This window comes from Prionailurus bengalensis, chromosome B4 (assembly GCF_016509475.1).
Source record: "Prionailurus bengalensis isolate Pbe53 chromosome B4, Fcat_Pben_1.1_paternal_pri, whole genome shotgun sequence".
NCBI lineage: Eukaryota > Metazoa > Chordata > Mammalia > Carnivora > Felidae > Prionailurus > Prionailurus bengalensis.
In genome coordinates, this window is record NC_057358.1 from 5,186,323 (window position 1) to 5,211,088 (window position 24,766).

Below are 24,766 nucleotides of genomic sequence, written 5' to 3' on the forward strand. Positions count from 1 at the left end.
ATACCAAATATACAAAGTCTTTTAAGATTCTCTTTTTAATGTGTTCTTAAAAAAGACTATGTATACTTTTTTTAAGTCAATATAGTTACTCATTATAATCTCTTAAGAATGTAACTCCAAATACAACAGCTCATGTGGAAATTTAGTTACAGTGATATTTTGAAAATCCTTTAAAAGTCATTTTTGATTTTGCCAGCATTTGAGCATTTTTGGGATTGTTTTGACAGATTTTTGAGTAACACATCAAACTTAGTGTGTCAATTTCTAAACGATCTGTGAGGTTTCTGGCACCTCTTTTGGTTGAGATGGTATTACCAGCTTTTGAAGATCGATGTGAATATTTAGGTGACTTTTTCGTTGTGGCTTTATAGCAGTATTTCATGGAATATTCATGTTGCCAGAGTCAGGCTCAAAGGATGATATAATCTTTATACTGATAAATTTAGCAAAGAATATTTTATGACTAGTGACTAAATAGTTTCAGCAAACTTGATTTCCATTGTTCATTGTGTAATGCTGAGGAAGGATCCAGAACAGCCATAGCAATATGGAATGCTGGAACACTGGTTATTAATTAATAGGAGTATAAAATTAAGACTAATATGCTATTTGAGGCTTTAATGAAAATGATACAAGTACCTAAAGAGTAGAAAAATAATGAAAACTCTGGGGCACCTGGGTGGCTCAGTTGGGTGAGCATCCAACTTTGGCTCAGGTCGTGATCTCATGGTTCATGGGCTGGAGCCCCGTGTCGGGCTCTATGCTGACAGCTCAGAGCCTGGAGCCTGCTTCGGATTCTGTGTCTCCCTCTCTCTGCCCCTCCCCCAGTCATGCTCTGTCTGTCTCTCTCTCTCAAAAATGAATAAACATTTAAAAAATATATAAAAACTCAAATTTCAGCAAGTGGCAGAAGATGTACTCTACCCATGAAATGTATATATTGCAAGAAAATATACTTGTGAACGTAGCATAAGAGCTGCATCCCCATCAACTTAGTTATTTGGCACGCTTTCCTTCCAAAAAGGAAAGAAAACTTTTCTGTTTCTGACTGGGGGCCTGCGGACTATCTTGGAAAAAGTGAGGGGTGTCCCGGGGCTGGCTCCCCTTTGGGCCAGTACAGAAGGGGGTGCGTGCAAGAGCCTGCCTCAGTAGCCAGGAAAGGGGTCCTTCCTTTGCGAGGGCAGGCCCGGAGTCTTTACGGTGCCGCTCTTTTCTCGGAGGAAGAGCAGAGTCTCGTCCAGCGTGATTCTCTTGCTCTACTCACCTGGATCTTTTGTAACACACCAGAAGTCCCACACATACTACACAGAGCACAGCGACAGGCATGATGATGGCCGCTGTAAGAGAGCAGAAGTGAGCCGTCATGCCAGAAGTCCCGGGAGCAGGTTCACTTCTAAGAACTGGACAGTGTATGGTTCACCTTCCTGCAGAGAGATCTGAATGCCTTCCCAGCCAACTTACTGTTGTTAACATTTCTCGAGTTCTCTGTGGCCCAATGCACTCTACTTGTGGGCCAAAAGTCCATGCTTTCCCCACCAACGCCACCAGTGTAAACCGTACCTGTTCATGTTGTCCCCATCCCCTGCTCCTAATCCCATCCTTCCCAACGAGAGAGACACGGTGACAGGATGAGAAGGGAAGGCAAAAGCCTCAGAGTTCAAGGGCTGGGGTGGGAGTGTGTGGACAAGAAGCCATATCTGCTATGAAAGCCACAGTCAGAGAGCGGACAGGGCGAGGGTCCTCCTCAGTTGTCCCTGAGACATCCTCTCCTTTTTCCTCAGCTTCACAGAATCCTGATTTAGAAACCACAGCATGCAATGTAGCATATCTTCCAATTTCACCCGTGTTGTTTTTTTATTTGCCTGTATTGTTTTTTGTTTTTTGTTTTTTTTTTATTGGCAACTATGGTGAGGAAGATGGTAAGGAGAATGAGGTGGTGTTCTAAGAGAGGTGTTACAGGTAAGAGGAGAATAAGATAATGGCTGAGGAGAAGGGGAAGATCCTGTTTTGGGCAAGTTGGAAGGCAGGGTCTGGAGTGGTGGGAGGCCAGTGGCTCTCGGCCATTTGAGGTTTATTAGACAAGATAGGAACAGTGGGATCTCCTGGTAGCAAGAGGGCTTAGCCAGAGGACACAGTGAACCTTTTTTTTTTTTTTTTAATGTTTTATTTATTTTTGAGACAGAGAGAGACAGAGCATGAGCAGGGGAGGGGCAGAGAGAGAGGGAGACACAGAATCCGAAGCAGGCTCCAGGCTCTGAGCTGTCAGCACAGAGTCCCACGCGGGGCTCAAACCCACGAACCGTGAGATCACGACCTGAGCCAAAGTCAGACGCTTAATTGACTGAACCCCAGGCACCCCTGTAGTAGTGTTTCAAACAATTTTTAGGGGCACGTGGGTGGCTCAGTCCGTTAAGCGACCGACTTTGCTCATGTCATGATCTCACTGTGTCTCCCTCTCTCTCTCTGACTCTCCCCCTGCTCACTCACTCTCTCTCTCTCTCTCAAAAATAAACATTAAAAAACCACAATTTTTATATTAATCTCTTATTAATAGAAAAATTAAATAAACTAGTAAATAAAATATATCCATCCAATGGAATATCATTCAGCTTTTAAAAATTATGAAATGAGGGGCTCCTGGGTGGCTCAGTTGGTTAAGCGTCCAACTTCATCTCAGGTCATGATCTCACCGTCCATGGGTTCGAGCCCCGTGTTGGGCTCTGTGCTGACAGCTCGGAGCCTGGAGCCTGCTTCGGATTCTGTGTCTCCCTCTCTCTTTGCCCCTCCCTTGCTCACGCTCTGTCTCTCTCTGTCTCAAAAATAAATAAAAACATTAAAAAAATGTTTTTTTTTTTTTTTTTTTTTTTTTTTTTAAATTTTTTTTTCAACGTTTATTTATTTTTGGGACAGAGAGAGACAGAGCTTGAACGGGGGAGGGGCAGAGAGAGAGGGAGACACAGAATCGGAAACAGGCTCCAGGCTCCAGGCTATCAGCCCAGAGCCTGACGCGGGGCTCGAACTCACGGACCGCGAGATCGTGACCTGGCTGAAGTCGGACGCTTAACCGACTGCGCCACCCAGGCGCCCCAAAAAAATGTTTTTTAATTATGAAATAAATCTGTATTTATTAACATGGAAAGATGTCCACAATATCTTAAGTGAAAAAAGCTGGTTGAGATAAAAATGAAATCTCCAGTAGGCCAGATGTATGTCCATATGCACAGGACAGCCTTGAAGGATAGATCCCAAAGTATTAAGTCATGGTGGAATTGTAGATAATCTTTACTTTCTTTTTTAAAACAAATTTCCTCTTTTCCTGACTTGTTGACACGATACTGTCATCAGAAGACAGTAATGTTGTAAAAGCAAAACTACCTGTGCCTAAGTAAATAAAAATAAAATAGAAAAGTCCCAGAGGAAATAACGGGAAACATGGCAAATCAGTGAGAGATGTTTTGAGTTTTCAGACTTAACATTAATCATCATTATGACTAAAAACCAGAAATAAATTTCTAGGCAGAGGTGGTGTACCCTAGGGTAAACTATTTCTTCACACTGACTAATAGGCTTGTTATGCATTTACTGTCCACGGAGGGATTTATTGGAAAAGGCCAGCTCATGTTAACTATGGTTCTACTTTCATAATGCGTCTTCCTGTTTCTTCTGAATGAGAATAGAATCTGCAGACTCCAAGTCCAGGGAGGGGAGGGCTCTTGAGCCAACGATACGACAGAGCAGTTTGAATTCAGTGACAAACTCAGATCCTTGGCCCCTTCCTCAATTACATCCAGGCAAACTGAGTAAAGAAACCGATACCAAAATCACTAAAATGATAGGTAAACATGTCAACTGGCAAGTTCCCCACCCTTTGGTGTTTCCTCGCGGGGTGCATGGGCTGGAGAAAAAGGAAGACAGAGAGGTCTGGTGAGCCAGAGGACAACAGAGGAGGATTTGAGTTGGGGGAGGGAGGAGAAAGAGTGGATTATTGCTTGGGAGGCCGAGAAAGGCCAGTAACTCCCTGCCCTGCCTTCATCCTACAGCGCATGCGGGTCTGACGTAAGAGGTGGCCTTGGCAGCCAGTGGCCACTGTCCAGTGTGGATGATGAAAATGTCCCCTGAGAATATGGGGACTCACCATTCCTTAGCAGTCCCTGCAAACTAGGTCAGCCAAGGAGTGCTGTTTGCCATGTGGCCATGACCAGAGTGCTGGTGTGCCTGTGTCCGAGGAAGGCAGTTTTGAAGTAAGAATATCAATTCATTATTCCTGGGCAGTGTTTCTCTGCTGTCTCTTACTGTGCTAAGCACATAACAAGTGTTGGGTTCAGAGTAGGCACTTAATAAACACGTAATTGATTGAATTAAACCCTTAAGGGTCCATAAATTGAAGTACTTCTGACGTGCTGTTTGCTTCTCAATGAGAAATCTGCATTTTATTGCAACTTAGGACCAATGTGGTACCAAGTAGAACTCGATTTATATTGAATAAACAGATGAATGATACAGAGCTAGCTCGTATTAAAGGCTGAGCATATCAACTGCAGCAAATTTATTTCTGATATGAAAGACGAGAGGTATGACAGTTTGAAAATCTAACTCTTCCCTCCCAGCATATTAAAGGGACGTGGCAGGGTGAACACTTGTCCTAGGCGACATTCTACCTTTTTATTTTACAATCGGGAGTCCTCAAGAATAGCCTAGCCAAGGATTGGAGACCAGATAGTTAGAATGAATGAATGAAATTATTGATTAAAAAGGCTGCCAAGTGAGCCTGTAGATATTTAAGACAATGAAATGATGAATCACACTTCCTAAACATTTATTAATAAATGTCCAAGTCCTCAACTTCACTTATTCATTTGCTGTTTATTAGGCATCTACCATTTACCATTTTCTGTTGAACTAAAAAAAAAAAGCAACTTTTAAAAGCTGTGATAATCATTTATATAGCTTATTTTAAAAATGGTGATATCAGTGTTTATCAATGGGCTGATTAAAATATTCACATTTGCTGAGCGACTACTACGGTAAAGTGTTTATATACCCTTACAAACACTCTCAACTGCTTGCTTCTTCGTGCAGAAATAGCAACATTTATTGATGCTCAGGGAGCCAGTGAATGTCTCTGCCACTTGAACCTGACGGGTATACTCTTGGTCCACAGTACTGGGATATATATGATGTAGTCGGAAGCCACCATCACTAAGTGTCTTTAGAAAAGTAGCATGATTTCCATTTTAGCTTCCACCTTCTTAGCAGATAAAACTTAACGCCCAGTGAAGTATAACTCGTTTTTATTTCTTTGCTGACAATTATTTGATCTGTCTTGTTAAGTTAGGTGCTAACATGTTTATATTGAAGCACCCTCGAAGAAGGAAATCTTACTCATATAACAGGAAAGATTTAAAGTTTTTGTTTGTTTGTTTGTAATTCTCTGTATTTCCAAAGTTTCTTGCACGGAGCTATCAGACTATTGCAGGTGTTGAGTTAATGTGTATTACACGACACTTCAGAGTTTGGGAGAGAGTTTCTGATGTTTTAGTCCAGTGAAAGTCACGAACTGGAGAAATACATCATAAGATGATATCCCGTAGTAAAGTAGTTGTTTGAAAATCGACATAGAAAATATGGCCCCCAAATTTTATGTGTAGGTTTTTATCCTACAGATTTCTTTGCACATAGCCAAGTGATAGATGGAAGGCTTTCCAATTAATCACTGTTTGTAATGTAGCCAAGACTGTCAACAGTCACATGCCCATAGGGGGTTGGCTACACAAACTGTAGCAAATCCAGGCAGTGGAATATTTGGTAGCTGTTTTAAAGAATGAGGTGGGGGGCACCTGGGTGGCGCAGTCGGTTAAGCGTCCGACTTCAGCCAGGTCACGATCTCGTGGTCTGTGAGTTCGAGCCCCGCGTCGGGCTCTGGGCTGATGGCTCAGAGCCTGGAGCCTGTTTCCGATTCTGTGTCTCCCTCTCTCTCTGCCCCTCCCCCATTCATGCTCTGTCTCTCTCTCTCCCAAAAATAAATAAACGTTGAAAAATAAAATAAAATAAAATAAAAAAAATAAAGAATGAGGTGGTTTCTATGTGTTGATGTGGAAGGATTTCCACGAGGTACCATTAGTTGAAAATGAACACAGGTGCAACACAGTGAAACTAAAATACCTAGCTAGCATCGTGTATCGATCCTCTCTGAAAGGATGCCCAGAAAGCTGGTAACAGGAGTAACTTTCTTCCTACAAGGGAATTTTCAGTTTAAGATGGGGCTTTTTGCTGTATATGTTTTTGTAATTTGTAATTTTTAAACCCTGGCAAATATTACCAATTCAAAAAAATGAATAAAAAACTTAAAACTTTGTGGAAAGGTGAACATAGTATATTACATAAGGAGAAAAATTGGGCTGGCTACTTGACTTACTGGTCACCTCTTACGTGATAAACATATTTTAGTTTCAATCTCTTGCCTTTGCATATAAGCTGTTGAAATGGCTGAAGCTGCTTGTTTTTTTTTTTTCTAGATGACACTTGATGCAGATAAAATATAATCACAAAAATATGAGTCGTTCTCTAAGAGGATAACTCGTGAATAGAAAATAGAAATAAGTTGTGTTTTCTCTGTATAAATTACGGTGTTTTTTTTTTTTTTTTGGCTTATTGAAAACTTGTACAGACAAAAGTCTTAGTCTCTCTTACTACTTGCATTTCTGCCTTCTTTCTCTTCTTCTCTCTCCTCCCCTCCCTTCCTCTTTTTCTTTCCTCTTTTCCTTGCAAACACTTCTCCACTCTCCTCCTTAACACTCACCAGGACAGTCTCTTCCTCTCCTACGTTGAGTGTTGTGTGCGTCTTATGTAGACAGCAGCCTTTTATCCCAAGAAGTGTGGCCAGTCTTGCTGTAAAGTGCATGGGGCTAACACCCTGTGAGAGATTAATGCAGCTGACGGATGAATAACATCATGTTTCTGACAGCCGCACACACGCTTGTGGTTCTCTGCTAAGTCTGGGATGAGTCTAGCCCGGCTTAGTGGAACTGAGTAGCTGAACGAGGAGGCCCTTTTGTGATGTGTCAGCTCTCTGGTTCCCACGTGTGTAGCCTGACAGAGAGAAGCTACCAGTATTGAGATAAACAGTCATGGTAGAATCCCATAAGTAGGGTGATCCTATCTATGACTTATCTACACTGAGTCACTTTTGAGAGTGAAAGGGGCTGCGAGTGGCCATGCTGGGGCAGCAGGCATAAGCCAGGACTGTTCGGCACCCTGAGACCGAGGTCCTCAGGGCAGAAACACTGCTAGGACCAAAAAAACAAAACACTTACCAGTCACAGTTCCGGAACTGTATGAATAGGTACCTGCAGAGAAGAGAGTGCAGTTCAGTTATTGCCGTAGTCCTAAAGGCACTCATTTCTCATTAAGCAGGAGGAATTCTAGACATTTTGGCTCCCATCTTAAAGCCTGAGAGAGTCATGGCTGGCGGAACCAAACTTCCGTTAGCAAAGAACAAGGGTAGTTTATTTAGCTGCTGGGCCATGCTTAAGGATCACATATGCCCTTTTGCACAGCAAAGGAAACCATCAACAAAACGAAAAGGCAACTTACTAAATTGGAGAAGCTATTTGCAAGCGACATAACTAATAAGGGGTTAATATCCAAAATGTATAAATAACCTATACAACTCAACACACACACACACAACCCAATTAAAAATGGGCGGAGGACTTGAAAAGATGTTTTTCCAAAGAAGACATACAGATGGCCAACAGGCACATGAAAGGATACTCAACATCACTGATCGTCACGGAAATGCAAGTGAGAAACCACAATGAGATATTACCTTACACCCGTGAGGATGACTAGAGTCAAAAAGGCAAGACATAACAAGTGTTAGGGAGGATGTGGAGAAAAGGGAAACTTGTGCACTGTTGGTGGGAATGTAAACTGGTGCAGCCACTGTGGAAAACAGTATGGAGGTTCCTCAAAAGATTAAAGAGCTACCACATGATCCAGTAATTCTATTGGGTATTTACCCAGAGAAAGCAAAAACACTAATTTGAAAAGTTATATGCACCCGAATGTTTATTGCAGCACTATTTACAACAGCTGAGATATGGAAGCAAGCCCAAGTGTCCATCAATAGATGAATGGATAAAGAAGATGTGGTGTGTATAATCACAAGGGACTGTTACTCAGCCATAGAAAACAATGACGTCATGCCATTTGCAACAACACAGACAGACCTAGACAGTATCAGGCTAAGTGAAATAAGTCAAACAGAGAAAGATAAATACCGTACGATTTCACTTGGATGTGGAATCTAAAAAACAAAACAAATGAACAAACAGACAAAAGCAGAAACACTCATAAATATAGAGAAGGAACTGACGGGTGCCAGAGGGGAGGGGTGTGGGGAGCATGGGCAAGGTGGGTGAAGCGGGGGCGGGAGATACAGGCTTCCAGTTATGGGATGACCAAGTCATGGGGATGAAAGGTGCAGAATGGGGAATGTAGTCAAATGTATTTTGTGGTAGCGAAGAAAACCCCCACAAAGAATCAGATATGCCTTTGCGGCAGACGCAGATTACCAAGGGCTCTTTCATACCACAGATTGTGACTCCAGATTGCAGAAAGCTTCCACCGTCCTCCCATATTGGGAGACGGCAGATACCATTCAGATCGGCAAAGCCTCTGCCATGCAGGTCAATACGCCGAGCCTTCTCACCTCTGGGAGACGGACTTTCTTTTCCAGCTGGACCGAGCCAAGGCAGAGCACAGAAGTTAGAGAGCAGAGCAAGGAGGCTGTGGCACAGAGCAGGAGGCGGAGGGTTGCTGAGTGGCCTGGACTTTGGATTGCAAGGTGTGATGCTAGGCAGCCAGCTCACTCGAGGTCTCCACCCACATCTCATGGACTGCTGACCACTCCTAAAGTATGCAAAGCCAGTGCTAACCTGGCGTCTCCTGCGAGGCAGAGGGGGTGTGTTCCAAGGCCTTTGCTGTTGTCTGAGCTGGGGCTCGGGAGGGTTCATTATTGATTACCCCTGTGGTTCCCGCAGCCGGAGGCTTTGATGGTATCAGCCTGGAGCCTGGCTCAGTAGCTGCCTTTGTGGCCACTGTGCTGTCTGACTTGGAAGTGAAAGCTGGCTCTGTAGGAAAGTGCAAGATATGGAGAACATAAATACTTTGAAGAGTGTCTCCGCGCAGCTCCAGAAGACAGTGGGCTTCAGACTTGCTCTAGTGAGCCCACCCCGGGCCGGCCCTCGCCCAGCACCCTCCTCCAGGGCTCTTTGGGGAAATCCCTTCAGTGAGTAGCCTATTCCTCCATCTGGATGGCCGAGGGACATTTGAGAACACGAGAGGATCTACAGCTATTTATCATGGTGCACGTAACCTAAAGATCCCACGGATTCGAGTCGTTCCTGACTTGTTTACTAGAGAAGGCTCGGAAGATGCAGTGAGAGACTGATCTCAAAAAACAAGTATGACTGTATTTACCAAAGATACCTGGGCTACTGATTTTAGTTTCCTTTCTGCGTTGTTTGCACACAACTTTTGAAATAAGGGGAAGCCTGAGATTCAGCCAGACCGAGTTTTAGAGTATTTGAAGACAGTGCCCTGGTTTTGCCCCGATCTAAGGGAGGGCAGCCCTCCTGGTGTTTATGTCCTCACCCTCCCTGTGCTAACTGGCATATAGCCGCTCCCAAACTGTGAGGCGTGGTGGCAAGACTTCACTATTCTCTTTCCATGAAAAATGGGTCTTCCGTTGCACTCTCATGTCTGAGAGTTTGATGGTACAGTTTCATCTGACCACGTGTTTGATGCACGAAGCAAGGCTGGGAGAGGCCCCTTGATTATTCTTGTCAGTGGGTGATCTGGGCATGACTTGGGTCAAAGGGGTCTTGGAATTACCCCAAACTTAAATGTAGCCAGTACTCTACTATATCCTCTTGTTTGTAGTCAACTAACTAACTAACTAGGAGGAAACCTCCTTCTGGCCTGTCTTCCCTTCAGCATTGGTTCTCAGCCTTGGCTCCCTGAGAATCACCTGGGGAGCTTCTAGAACCCGAATTCCCAGACTGCTCCCCAGACCACCAGAGTTCCAAGGAGATCCCAGTGTGCATCCACGGCTAAGAACCCGTGTTCTAGCTCAGAGCTGCCAACGGCAGCAGAGAGACTATGCCTAGGGCCAAAAGGGGGAGACAAGGGCCAGGAAAAGCCACTGGATGACCAGACATAAAACATCAAGAGTTAAGTGTAAAGTAAGGCTTTCCCAGGATATGGAGCACATTGTCCCAAGCAGCTAAGGTCTCAAATTTTCTTGACATCAGGACAGTGCCGGGGCGCACCTGGGTTGGTTAAGTGTCCAACTTCGTCAGTTCAGGTCATGATCTCTTGGTTCATGAGTTTGAACCCTGCATCGGGCTCTGTGCTGACAGGTCAGAGCCTGAAGCCTGCTTCAGATTCTGTGTCTCCCTCTCTCTCTGCCCCTCCCCTGCTCTGTCTCTGTCTCTGTCTCAAAAATAAATAAACATTTAAAAAGAAAAACACATCAGGACAGTGCTGAGCAAATTGGGATAGAAGATTACCTAAGAAAGACCCTGGAAATGCGGGGTGTTTGCAGCTTTTTACCAGAGCTGTCATAGTTGGGATGGTTGGGGGACAATTCTTCAGGGGTCCCTCATGTTTCCCCGTGCCTTGTCAGCAGAGTCCCTGACAGCCCTTTCTCAGGACTAACTTTTCAAGGATGCTCATGAAATCTCGGAAGGTGGAGATGGCACCTCCCTCTGGAGCAAAGGGCAGACATGGTCGGCCAGTTATAAAAGACTCCAGTTGCTTGAACTCAGGCCTCCTCTCCTGTGGGGCAGCCTGCTGGATGTACAGGCATCTTCTAGACCCATCCCTGCTGCCCCCGTGGGACACAGGGAGGAGGGAATTGACAAAAACATGCCCACGCTCCCGCTGACTGCTGAGCCCTCTAAGGGAGTCCTTGGTCTCTGAATTGGGGAGCTAATGTTCTCTGCTGGCACCCAGGAAGTTTTGGTGGGTTAACACACCAGGCAGGCAAAACCTCAGATCCTCCCCAATTCTTGATGAGGAAATACATCTGCAACTAAGTCTGATCCGGCATATGAAAAGTGGATTTGGAACCATTATTAATTACAGGAAAACCTTGGATTGCAAATAACCTGTTCTGTGAGTGTTCCACAAGACAAGCAAACATTTCTAATAAATTTTAACTTTATAAACCAGTGATGTCTTGCAATACAGGTTGTACGTGATGCTGAACATCACATGATCATACCTGAGCCAATGGTTCTTGAAATTCGCGTTGATATATGAGTGCTTTAGATTACAAGCATGTTTCCAGAACGAATTATGCTCGCAAACCAAGGTTTTACTGTAAGTCCGATGAAACCTGGATATCAAGCACCTTTGATTTAAAAGAGAAAATGAAGCTACTATAAAATTTAATTTTAACTCAAATAAAAAGTGGGTTCTGTTTGTTGGAGTCTGCAGTGGGACTCCATCAGGGCCTCAAGAATCTGACACATTTGTGGGGACCTGAGAGGTGGTGGAGAATGGGAGTCCTTAAAACGTTTCCAACATCCCTACCTTTTCCAGAAAGGGAGGTGCTCTCTGGCTCTGGGGTCACCCCTGCCGGCATTTCTGTAGAGGATGGCTTTAGATGAGTCAGGGAGGGGTCTCCTAGAGAGAGCATAACCACATGGCATTTATGAGCCTGAGGGTGGAGACTTGCTTCAGAACTGGCTATAAATAAAAAAATAATACATACAGAAATTTAAAATGGAGATATCCGGCTTCCTGGGAGAGGTCAGAAGCACAAGAAATAGTCAACAAACAATGTGTCCCAATCTGTCATTCCCATGCAAATGCAGACAGACTGCCAACTATTTTTCTAGGCTTTCCAAAAAGTTGCGCACATATCAAATGTCTTTTATTTTTGGGTAGAAGGGTATTCATGAGACCAACTCAGTTTTATAATGTTGTCTTTTACATGGGAAAATACATGACTACTCAGTAGCTTCAGTTATTTTTTAAGGAAAAAAAAAAAAAGCATCCCAAGCACAAGAGGTTAGGAAAAGTAATGGAGGGAGTTGTTAGTGGCAGAAGGTGAGATGTCTTTGTGCCAGTGAAGCCTCAGGGTACTCCAGTCTGTAGGTTCTACAGGTCTGTAATTCCAGGTCTCCCCCCCTTCCTTCCTCTCCCCCCACCCCCCACCAGCTGGTTCAGAGCCTACAATTCTTCTCCATACTGGATTCGTTCATCCAAATGGATTGGAACTTCAAAGAAACAGTCACTCTCCCTGCAGTGGAAAGCCCTTATTTTTGCCCCTGGATTACAGGTACCAGCATGTGCCCGGACTGGACAGAGTAAGCTGTCTACTCTGTGTTTTTGCCACGGTGCTATTGCTCGTACCTGTCCTCACCCAGCTCATCATTGGAGTGGCATTTGATGCCATGTGGTACTATGTTCTGCAGCTGAGTGATTCCCTTGCAACAAACAGAAGGCTTCCTCCTTGCCCTGATGTCTGCGAGACGGACGTGCAGGGGGAGAGGGAAGGAGCGCACATTCAGTGAGAAAGTCTGGCTCTTCAAGGACTCTTACAGCAGAGGGAATTTGCTCTAGAACAACTCCCTCTGTCCCCTTCCCCAGAGAGGAGTTGAGAATGTTCACAAATGTTATACGAGAAAGTATCTAGCTTGCAGTTGGATATCCACCAAATATGCAATAAACCATGAGCTAATCTTTATGTTTCCAAAGTAAGGGACTTAGTAGCCCTGGAAATAGCCGTACTGGCTTCCACTCCAAGGTTGTTGGCTTCTTCTGGCAAAATTACCCAGTTGTGGACGGTTAAAAATAATTGATTCGGACAACCTTCCCTCACACGTGCTCTGGAGTGCTGGCTGGACACCAGCCATGGGTGACCAGGCTAAGGGAATCTGCTCGGTGGGTATCCCCATTCTCCTGGGTGGCTAACAACAGAGAACAGTAATAATTTCCCTGCACACCATCTTCTAGGAAGAAATTGGGAAAGATCTCTGGAAAGCAAGCATGCTGTGAGCATACACCCTTGTCTGTAGCCAAATTCTATCATAATCTTAAAGCACTGATAGTAATAATATAGGCCTAACTCAGAGAGATATTGTGGGTTCAGTTTGAGACCACCATGATAAAGTGAATGTGGCAATAGAGCAAGTCAGATGAATATTTTGGTTTCTCAGTGCATAGAAAAGTTTTGTTTAGGGAGGGGCCAAGATGGCGGAACAGCATGGAAGTTTTTTTGCGTCTCTTGTCCCTGAAATAGAGCCAGATCAACACTAAACCATCCTGCATACCTAGAAAACTTATTTGAGGATTAATACAACAATCTGTACAACCTGAACCCGAGAAAAGTTATGTTTACACTATACTCTAGTTTATTAAATGGGCAATAACATTGTGCCTAAAAAAAAATCAATATACATACCTTAATTTAAAATGCTTTCCTGCTAAAAAATGCTAACCATCATTTGAGCTTTCAGTGAGTCATAATCCTTTTGCTGGTGGAGGGTCCTCCCTCGATGGTGATGGCTGCTGACTGATCAGGGTGGTGGTTGCTGAAGGTTGGGGTGGCTGTGGCGATTCCTTAAAATAAGACACCAGTGGGGGCACCTGGGTGGCTCATTTGGTTAAGCATCTGACACTTTGTTTTGGCTCAGATCATGATCTCACAGTCCATGGATTTGAGCCCCACATCAGGTTCTATGTGGAGCCTGCTCAGGATTCTCTCTCTCCCTCTCTCTCTGCCCCTCCCCCACATGAGTGCACACACTCTCTCTCTTTTCACTCTCTCAAAATAAATAAAACAAAACAAGAGACCCCAATGAAGTTTGCTGCAGTGACTGACCCTTCCTTTCACGAATGATTTCTCTGTAGCAGGTGATGCTGTTTGATAGCATTTAACCCACAGTAGAACTTTCAAAATTGAAGTCAATGCTCTCAAACCTGCTGCTGCTTTACAACTGAGTTTGTGTCATATCCTGAATCCTCTGTTGTCATTTCAACAATCTTCACAGCATCTCAGCAGGAATAGATTCCATCTCAGGAACCCATGGGAAGCAACTCCTCATCCGTTCAAGTTTTATCCTGAGATTGCAGCCATTCAGTCCCATCTCAAGGCCCCACTTCTGATTCTGGTCCTCTCGCTGTTTCCACCTCATCTGCAGTGACTCCCTCCACTGAGGTCGTGAGCCCCTCACAGTCATCCACGAGGGCTGGAACCAACTTCTCCCAACTCCTGTTATCCTGCGAATGTTGATATTTTGACTTCTTCCCACGAATCATGAGTGTTCTTAATAGCATCTGGAATGGAGAATCCTTTCCAGAAGGTTTTAAATTTATTGTGCCCAGATCCATCAGAGGAATGGCAGTGATAGCCTCATGGAATGTATTTCTTAAATAATAAGACTTGACAGTTGAAATGACTCCTTGAGCCATGGGCTACAGCATGGGTGTTGTGTTAACAGGCATGAGAACAATAATAATGCCATTATCCATTTCCATCAGAGCTCTTGGGTGACCAGGTGCATTGTCAATGAGCAGTCATATTTTGAGAGGAGTCGTCTTGAGCAGTGGGGCTCAGCAGTGGGCTTAAAATATTCAGGAAACTACGGGGCACCTGGGTGGCTCAGTCAGTTCAGCAACTGACTCTTGGTTTTAGCTCAGGTCATGATCTTGAAGTTCATGAGTTCGAGTCTCACGTCGGGCTCTGTACTAACATTGCAGAGCCTGCTTGGGATTCTCTCTCTCTTTCTCTCTATGCCCCTCCTCTGCTTGTGCTCTCTCTTCATTTCTGTCTCTCTCAAAATAAATAAATAAACTTAAAAAAATGTTCAGTAAAGCATGTTGTAAACAGAAGTGCTGTCATCTAGGCTCTGTCGTTTCATTTCCAGAGCACAGGCAGAATGGATTTAGCATAGTTCTGAAGGGTGCTAGGAGTTTTGGAATGGTCAGTGAGCATTGGCTTCAACCCAAAGTCACCAGCTGCATTAGGCCCTCATGTGAGAGTCAGCCTGTCCTTTGAGGCGTTGAAGCCAGGCATTGACTTCTCCTCTCCAGCTATGAAAGTCCTGGATGGCGTCTTCTCTCACTCTAAGGCTGTTTCATCTGCGTTGATCATCTGGATAAGCCAGATCTTCTGGATAACTTGCTCGCTTCACCTGCACTTTTATGTTGTAGAGACGACTCCTTTCCTCAAATCTCTTGAGCCCACCTCTGCTGGCTTCAAGCTTCCCCACCCCTGTCAGCTTTCATAGAACTGAAGAGAGGTCGGGCCTTGCTCTGGGTGAGGCTCTGGCTTAGGGGAATGTTGTGGCTGGTTTGACCTTCTATCCAGACCACTCACACTTTCTCCAGAAAGAAACACTCATGTGTTCTCCGGAGTAGCACTTTCAGTTTCCTTCAAGGTCTTTTCCTTTGCATTCACAACTTAGCCAACTGTTGGGCACAAGGGTCCCAGCTTTTGGCCTGTCTTGACTTTTGACATGCTTTTTTTTTTTTTTCACTAAGCTTATTTATTCCTAGTTTTTGATTTGAGAAGAGATGTGATTCTTACTTTCACGTGAACACTTAGAGGCCATTGTAGGGTTATTGATTGGCTTAATTTCAATATTGTTCGGTCTCCGGCAACAGGGAGGTCCGAGGAGGGGGAGAGATGAGGTAGGAGTCAGTCGATGGAGCACTCAGGATACATACACAACATCGGCTGATGAAGTTAACTGCCTTACATGGGTGTGGGTTGTGGCACCCCAAAGCAATTACAGTAGGAACACCAAAGACTGTTGATCCCAGATCACCACAACAAATATGAGAAAGTTTGAAATACATCAAGAAGGATCAAAATGTGACTTAGAGACTTAAAGACACCTTGCCTTACTGTTGGAAAAATGGCATCGACAGACTGACTCACTTGAGGCAGGATTGCCACAAACCTTCAGTTCGTAAAAACAAAACAAAACAAGCAGAACACACAACTATGTGTAAAGTGCAACACCGCAGAGCGCAACAGAATGAGGTGTGGCTGTAGTGAATGTTGACCAGGGCTCACTTAACATTGCTACAACCCACAATGTTGACCTCAGGTTCATTTTCTAGATGATGAACGAAGTTCCAAGATAGGAAGGCTCAGGGTGGTGCGGGGCCAAGCCAGGGTTGGAACTCAGAATTGTGTGACCCTAAATCCTGTACATTTCCCACCCCCAGAGGTGTTGTTTAGAGGCCCAACGGTTCAGTTAGCCTCAGACTTCCACATAAATGTCTTGTCCCCCTCCCCCAAGAGATGGGCTCCCGCAGCCTTCCACACTGCCTTCCGTTCTCTGTACGGTCTTGGCGAGGGGGACAGAGAGACAGTGCAGGGCCGTGTACTTACTGATGCACTTGAGATTGGGAATTGTCCAGTGGGCAGTGTTCGTGGTCTTGTTAAGCACGCACTCTGTCAGGGTGGATGTCCCGGCTTTCCGCTTGAAGCCAGTGTTACAGGTATACCGCTCGGTGGAGTTCAGTTTGTAACTCTTGACCCGGATGTCTGCATGTTCCACAGATGTGGGAGGAGGGCACGTGACGCCTGCAAAGGTGCAGATAAGAGAGGAGAGGTGACCACATTTCAGCTGGCTCAGAGGAGCTCCCCAGGGTCACTTGGGTGGCACTCAGCACCTTCGAGCCAGGGACTGGCTCTCCTGGGGGCCCCTTAGGATACACTCCACATTCCAAGCATGTGGAAAACGTTCAGTAAGGGCTCTCATCGTTTAGAGGCCTCCCAGGAGCCTTGCCTTAGGCGCTCACCATCCAGCATGGCTCGGGACTGGGGAGTCATCAGTGGAAACCCTTCTCCCTGCCCTCCCCTTCCTATTGGTCTTCCCAGCCCACGCAGCCCGGGCCTCTGAGCTCTCTTGCCTGAAAACAGTAACAGCCCTGGGATTGCTCTCCCTGCTTGTTCTCCCTGAAAGCCTTTCATCTGTTTCTGTAACACAGCCAGGTATCTTCAGAAATGCATATGATGGCTTCACTCTTTCCTGGTTGCCCGCTGCTCTTAGGATAAAAACTCACATCCTCAAGAAGTCTTCAAGGCTCTGCTGGATGGGGCCCCACCTCCTCCCTAGCTACTTTCCCCCTGCCCCCCACCCGCGGCCACACTGGCCTTTGGTCCCCCCCACCCTCTGCCACTCACCATGCCTACCGCTCTCCCCAGCCCATCTCCTGCCATCCTCCCTAACTTGAACATGACTTTCTCAGGAAAGCCTTCCCTCCCTGCCGCTCCCCCCTCAAAGCAGCCAGGTCCCGTAGTTCCGTGTTCTTTCCCTGCGCAGTCAGCTGCCTTCAGGGTTGTATGGAAGACACTGAGATGTTATAATGTCTGTCTGTCTGTCTCCTAATGTGCGCTGCGAGCTCTAGAGGGTGGGGGCCACATCTGTTTTGCCCGACACCACCCTCCCTGAGCCTAGTACAGTAACTGGCAAGAGAAGGTGTTCAAGAAACACCTGTTCAGAGAATGACATTTATTATGCACATGCCCTTTACCCCAGCGATTTCGCTTCTAAGAATTTTCCCGACAGACATGCTGGCATATTTATGAAGTGAGTATGTACAGAGTTATTGATTATAGTAGCCAGTATCTGTGTGAATTACCTCGCATGTGGTCAGCAGGAGACTAATTTAGTAACTTACAGTACAGCTACTCCTGGAAGAAGTGCTAGTCAGACCTCTGTAACAGACGAAAGGGTGCTCTTTATCACTGAAGTGGAAAGATCTCCCAGATACACTGTTACATTAGGAAGAAGACGAACAGAACCCCGTGTGTCATTCGCTGCCATCGGTGAAAAAAGAAGAAATGGTACCTATCCACAATTTTTTGTCTGTACATAAAATCTCTGAAAAGATGCAAAAGACTATTAACACTGGAGGAGAGACAGCTGAGGACACGCTGGGAGTGGGAGACTTTTTACTGAATGCCTTATCATAGCTTCTCACTTTTTCCCTTTCCATACTTTCTGAATTTTTAGTAGTACAAATGTTTTACCTGTTAAAAATGCTTTTGAAAGTTTTTGGAATGCTCTGTTTCTTCAGCTGTTTTGTAAATGGATGTTTTTCCTTTTCATAGATTACCTCTACACCAGGGTGAAAGTTGAAATAGTTAATAAATAACCAGTGCCACCGAGATGCTGACCGATTGGGATGGGTGCGGGCAATCATGGGGGCCGGGCGGCTGGCCACTGGCCACAGATGGAAGGCCACACTGATGAGGGCTGGCAGAATATTAGTTGTGCCCAAATGTTACATACTGTTTAAAATACATGAAATTCTTCATAATGAAATAAGTTGGGGTGAGGGATTTTGGGGTACCCTGCCATAGGAACTCAGACCTCAGTTGAATCTAGGGCAAGAGAGGGGTAAATCATGCCAAGTGTGAGTGTTCACTGCTTCTATTGTAAGATGTTGCCTGTGAAATAAATGTGAGAAATGCAGAAGATTCTAGAATTAGGTATTTTTGGCTTTCTCTGAGCCAGTTAAGGCAGCTTGAGGTAAAATTGAAGCCAAGAGGTTTTGCAAAGCCATTGGGAGGATTCTGGGCCCTCTTTTGGGAGACAACCCACCAGTCACTCCCAGCAGACTGTGGGTGTGACAAAGTGCGTGCCCAGTGAAAACTAACATACCTTTGGTCAGAAGAATGGTACCAAAAGAAGGTAAGAGCCAGAGCTAGACCGATTCAAGTTTTCTCCAATCTGTGCTACAGTGTTGAAAATGCCCCCCACCCATTCTAATTAGAAGTTGAAAGACTTGAGCAAGATTTAGACCCTAAGATTTTCTTCGGTATGAAACTTACTGGCTAAACCCCATGTCCTGGGACTTGCCCGACCATGTACATTGATTTCATTTTTGTGGCACCTCCACAGAGAGGTGCTCGGTAGATCTGCAGGGTAAGCTCCAGACCTGGTCTAATGACTTGAGGGCGTGATACCTACTGAAGTTCTTGATCCCCATATCTGGATATATGCCAGGAACACACAGTTCTAGTCTGCAAGTCTGATGATCTAACTACTTGAAAATACTGTAAATGGCCCAAATCCCAAATGGATGAGGTGAGTTCAGTCACCTGTCCATCGTAGACTTTGGTGCAAGGTCTGAGGGGGACAGAATCCGGAAAATGCAACCATCTTCTGTAGCTCTCCATGTCATAGTGAGGATTCTGGGTTCTGGAACGTGAATCCCCACCCGTCCCAGAAAATGTAATGACTCTCTGATCTTAACCTGGGTGTTGTGAGTGGTGCTGGTTTCCTTCTGCATCCTCAAGTAAGCCAGTCTAGTTTGATTTACCCAAATAGTGTCTGTGTTTGCTTTCCTGCAATCTGAGACTTCTTTTGGTTGGGCAGGATCTTGGGTCCTCTTTGGTAGCCACGGGCCCCCAAATGGCAGCTTTCTCCTTCCTTTTCACCTGCTTCCTGTGGGCTGGCCTGTCTCTTCCTAGGAACCCTAGCTTTCAGGACTAGCCCCCTGATTCCTCTGCCCAAGTCTTGCCTGTGTTTTCCTGCAGAGAGCAACCCCTGGACTGCCACACTCCCCAGCTGCTCGCTTAGGTTTGGACGTCCAAGAATGACCGCCAGAATCCAGGACATGAACTCACAGCCCAGGCCCCTTATGCCATATCCCACGGGCCAGCTGGGCTTCTTTACACATTAGAGTCAGAGGGATCCCCCTCCGAGTTCAGAATGTGGTCAGAACAGTCTGCTGTAAATGCCTGGCAGCCTGCAGGTAGACCAGCCTGCCAGTGGGTGAGCTGTTGGGTTCTCCCTTCCTCCTTCGGGAAGTAGGCTCTCCTGGCTGAGGCTCCAGCATGCCTCATACCTGAGCCCACCTGAGCTATGACAGCCCCATGGATCAGTAAAGCCCAGGCCTTACTGTAGTCTTCCTAGTCTCAGGAGAGGAAATGGATTGTTTGATTTTTGTTCTTTTTTTTTTTTTTAATTTTTTTTCAACGTTTTTATTTATTTTTGCGACAGAGAGAGACAGAGCATGAACGGGGGAGGGGCAGAGAGAGAGGGAGACACAGAATCGGAAACAGGCTCCAGGCTCCGAGCCATCAGCCCAGAGCCTGACGCGGGGCTCGAACTCACGGACCGCGAGATCATGACCTGGCTGAAGTCGGACGCTTAACCGACTGCGCCACCCAGGCGCCCCTGATTTTTGTTCTTAATCCAGCCACTGAATTTTAAAGTCCCACCGATAATCTAGTCTTAGATTTTGTACAATATAAGATACATCTGTGCTGTTCTTTACCACTCCATGCTGGTAGTCTCAATGCTCCCTCTTCATTTACGTGGCTTCTAGAGTGGACTCAAACATTTTCTTTTCCTTTTCAGTGAGGTCATAAGATAATCTTGATTTAGACATATCAGTTTCCTAAAAATACTATTTTCTTACTAATTTCTATACACAAAATTAATAGAAGAAACCTGTCTGCTTAGATTTACTTCCTTTACCATCCCCTGTCTTCTCTCTCTCTCCCATCTGGTCTTTGGATTGTATCTTGTTCGCCTGAATCCCTCCCAGAACATTTTTATTCACCAGGTAGTCCTCAAGTTCCATTTTGAAGTTCAAGTAATGTTCTGAATCTATTGATCTTCTGTCTGTCATCTTTTTTTTCAGTCTCTGCTGTTTTCTGTGTTGTTTCCACATTTGATATTTTTCTCGGCAGATTGTTCTACATCTTCTAAGTCCTAAAATATTCTCCTCCATTTAGAATGGTGGTTTTCAACTTTTAGCATTTGTGGTACACTTTGAAATGAAACATCTGTGACCTGTCACTGAGGGGGATTTAGAAGGTCAAGGCATTGGTGACCATATCAGCAAGAGTTATAAAGAATTGATGCTATGGTAGAAGGGCATCAGTGCTAAAGTGTGACTCATTTCGTGGCCCCTTGGAGCTGGCTGCTATGTGTGTGGGCAGCTTATTGAGTCTATGTGAACTCAGAGTTCTTACAGATTTCAAAAAATATGCAGTCTTCTCTGTAATCACTTGACTTATTCCCCTTATCTTAGATTCATGACAGATAGTACCCCTCTCAGCTCAATACACCTTCTGCAAATGCCGGTGTTATTGCAGGTGTATTCAGTTTTGCAGCAATGAATCTGACACAGCAACTAGGACAGGGTTCACAGGAAACATGCCATGCACACAGTTGAGAACCACTTCTTTGAAAGGAAAAGTAAACCAGGACAGACACTGAGTAAACAGTGACAGGTTTATAGCCTCTACAGATTTTCCTTGAAAACTCACCGATGCTGTTAAATCAGAGGGCAAAGGTCTAAAGGCACCGTCAATGCTCTTTTCTTCTTGATAACCTCTGGGAACCAGTCATCATCAATGAGAAAGACAAACACAGCCCAGGTTTCCCACTGTTGGAAGAAGAAGTTACAACTATGGAAAGGGGGGGAGAGGATGACTAGAAAGTGCCCTATGATGTTAAAGAGAATTGGGACCAGCGATATCAGAATGTAACCATTGTGTGTGTGTGTGTGTGTGTGTGTGTGTGTGTGTGTGTGTGTGTGTGTGTTCATGCATGTGTGTGTACGTGTGTCTGTACATGGGAATGTGCATGTGCAGATGTGTGTGTGTTTGTGTGTCTGTGCGTGTTCCAGCTCTGTCCTCTTACAATGCTTAGAAGCAATGACGTATCAGCACTGAATGTACTTGGTGCCCAGATCTTGGTCTCCATCAGAAGAAACCATGGCTACTTGAGGAAAAGGCTGATTCCAGGGCTAGGATGGGGAAGGCATGCCAGATGAGCCTGGAATACCTTGTATCAAAAAGTAAGGAGATACCCAAAGAATGATGGTGACATATCAAAAGGATATAGGGTGAAGGCTGAACTGGCTGTCACTGGCCACATACAGGACCATTTGAGTATCAAAACAAAGACAGTAATTGTGACAGATTATGGAACAACATAAAACAAAACTCTGTAAGTCTGAACTAATATAAACAAATAAATGAATAAATAAGTGAGCAGAGGGAGAAGAGAAAGCCCTCCTTAAGGTATAATTCTAAATAATAGAGAAAGAATGATGGCATAAGGGAAGAAACAATGCTAGAATGAGCGGATTGAAGTTTGATAATGGACAGGATATTTATATAGTGTGGCGGATTCCACTGTGTCAGTTTAGCTAAGTGGGGCACGCATTCCTCAAATCTCCTCCCTGCATGGTGACCAGGTAGCCTGTGGCACAATCACCAATCCTGGGACAAATCAAGTTCATGTGCCTCTTGATACAGTTCACTGAGAAGGACACAACATCACACCTGTGGTATTTCTCCCCCAGATCCATAATCTGAATCTCATCATGAGGAAACACTAGTTGAACCTAAATTGAGCGACATTCTAAAAAACACTTGGCCTGTATTCGAGATCAAGAAGAATAGAGAAAGGCAAAGGAAATGTTACAGACTGCAAGAGGCTAAGGAGACATGGCAACAAAATGTAACATGTGGTCCTGGATTAGATTCGGAATCAGGGAGAAAATGGCTAACAAGGGCATTATTGGGACAACTGAGAAAATTTGAACATGCCCTGAATATTAGATAATAATATTGTGCCCAGGTTAAACTTCCTGATTTTTGATAAGTGTTCTGTGATTATGTGAGAGTGTTGTATTTTAGGAAGGCATGTAAGAGAATGTATTCTTAGGAAATATATACTGAAGTATTTAGGTATAAAGGGGCATAGTGTCTCCAATTTACTTTCAAATACTTCACAGGAAAACACACATATGTAATAAATATATAGACAGAGGGGTGATAAGGCACATGGGGCAGAATGTAAACAGTTGGTGAATCTGGGTAAAGGGTATTCAGAAGGTCTTTTTTTCCTGTTCTTGCAGTTTTACTATTAAGTTTGAGATTGCATCCGAATAAATAAGGTAAAAAATAAGCAAAGTAAGTAACCAAACAAAATCCAGTTGGCGAATGTCACCCGGGTCCCTTTCTTTGAGGATTGCTCTGGAAGGAAACTCTAAGAGCCCTCGACAACTCAGGCCGAGATTATAATCTGGTCAGGAAAATGTTCTTTACGTATTTCCCTCCTTGTGGTTTTCACAGTGCTGCCTTTCCCTCTTCTCTTGTCCCTTAATCACACCTTTTAGAGTTCCTCATTCCATTTCCAGGGCCTAAGAGTAGTGTTTCCACTCTTTCCACGTTCAATATTTTGACTGTGGCTTTGGTGGGTTGTATAAGTTCATCGTTGCCGTGTTGGAGTCCTCATTCTGCTACATCAGCTCTGTTCCTTACTGTCGTCCTTTCCATCCTGGGCCCTCTCTGTCAGTGATTCCTAAATGTGAGCATACAGTAGAGCCACCTGGAGGGCTTATTAAAACCCAGAGTGCTGGCCTGTCCTCCCAGAGCTCCTGAGTCGTAGGTCTGGGGCAGGGCTGCAGAATCTGTATTTCTAGCAATATCCAGGTGATGGTGATACTGCTCATCCAAGAACCATGCTATATGGTATTTACAGGTGCAGGGTCTCTTGGCATCACCACAAGTTACTTTCTTGCAGGCATTTAAAGTTTCTCTTGAAGTTATCTCAACCTATGGTGTTGATTGCATCAGTGAAGATTTCTTTCACAGGTTCTTCCTGATGTGCTCTTCTGAATTTCCATTCTAGCAGTTTTTAATTGGACCCAATCCCCCCACCCCCATTTTAAAAATGTACCTACTCCCGGAACCTGGGCAGTATGGCTGTGTCTTCTCTGCATCTACACACCATGCTACAGTTTACCCCATGAGAGGAATTGCATACACGGAAGTATGGATATCTTGAGTTAGGTGGCCTAGATTATAGGGCTCTGAGAACAGGGAAGTGATGCACTTTGCCAGCCCACCAACATGGGCTTGTTGGTGCTGTCTCTACATTTATTAAACACGTTGCCTAAACCAGCACTGGGGACATGAAGCACACTGGAAACTCCCAACTAATCCAGGGTCAAATCCCACTGATGGCATTGCTACAATTCCTCCCTGCCCCCACAGCAGTTCCTGGGCTACTTGTGCAGCAGGTTATGAATTCTAGAAGGAAAACAATAAATGCATTCTACTCATTAAAAAAAAAAATGTACCTACTCCCCATGCACGTGTGTGTGTGTGTGTGTGTGTGTGTGTGTGTGTGTGTTTAGCTTGGTAGTACCGTGGGTTTAGTTCCATGCTACCAAAATCTTAAATCTGTGTTTGTGGTGCTTTGCTGTATGTTAACAAAGATGGAAAAATACTTAGAGATGGAGGGTGGGGTGGAATGGGGAGGAATGATCATAAAACACTCCACTCTAGAAATATTTAACAGTAGACCGGAAGGGATAGTCTAATAAAAATACTAGACTCTGCTCCATGATAAAATGTTCCCTCCTTCTGAGGGAGCCTGAGTTGACCATGGAACTTTGGATGTCCCAGGTAATATTACATTATTGGTGGCTGGAAAGCCTCCATTCAGCCATGAATCAGTGATGCCATAAATCAGGACACGAGAGATAAGAAGTCCCCAGAGGGAATGGCTAGGCAAAGACTGGATTTAGCTGGTTTTTCCTCACCTACCCCTTTCTTTCCTTAAGCCCAGTTTGCTTTTTGATGCTGACAGCATCGTTGTCCTCGGCCTGGAGAAACTTGTGAGATTGCAGAGTCAAGCTCTCAGCCTGTGGAGGACTCATGACCCCTCCCATGGGTGATTCTGAAACTTTGGAAGGG

The 24,766-nt window shown here is 44.8% G+C and overlaps 2 protein-coding genes across 5 annotated transcripts in view; one reads left to right on the forward strand and one right to left on the reverse strand.

Moving 5' to 3' along the window:
• FBH1 (F-box DNA helicase 1) overlaps nt 1-24,766 on the forward strand; it is a 168,995-nt gene that overhangs the window by 67,256 nt on the left and 76,973 nt on the right. The window lies entirely within an intron of this gene.
• Nucleotides 1-24,766, reverse strand: part of IL15RA (interleukin 15 receptor subunit alpha) — a 61,476-nt gene that overhangs the window by 14,462 nt on the left and 22,248 nt on the right. For 3 of the 4 annotated variants that reach the window (XR_006294385.1, XM_043561526.1, XM_043561525.1), the window contains exons 2-6: nt 16,418-16,612; nt 11,602-11,694; nt 8,940-9,134; nt 7,314-7,346; nt 1,265-1,337 (exon numbers count right to left, since the gene is read on the reverse strand). Coding sequence is in view for 3 of the 4 variants with exons in the window: in XM_043561526.1 (XP_043417461.1) it covers nt 1,265-1,337; nt 7,314-7,346; nt 8,940-9,134; nt 11,602-11,694; nt 16,418-16,612 (589 nt within the window). In the remaining variant the exon portion in view is untranslated. The remainder of the gene's footprint in view (nt 1-1,264; nt 1,338-7,313; nt 7,347-8,939; nt 9,135-11,601; nt 11,695-16,417; nt 16,613-24,766) is intronic. The other variant, XM_043561527.1, reaches the window with a different exon arrangement.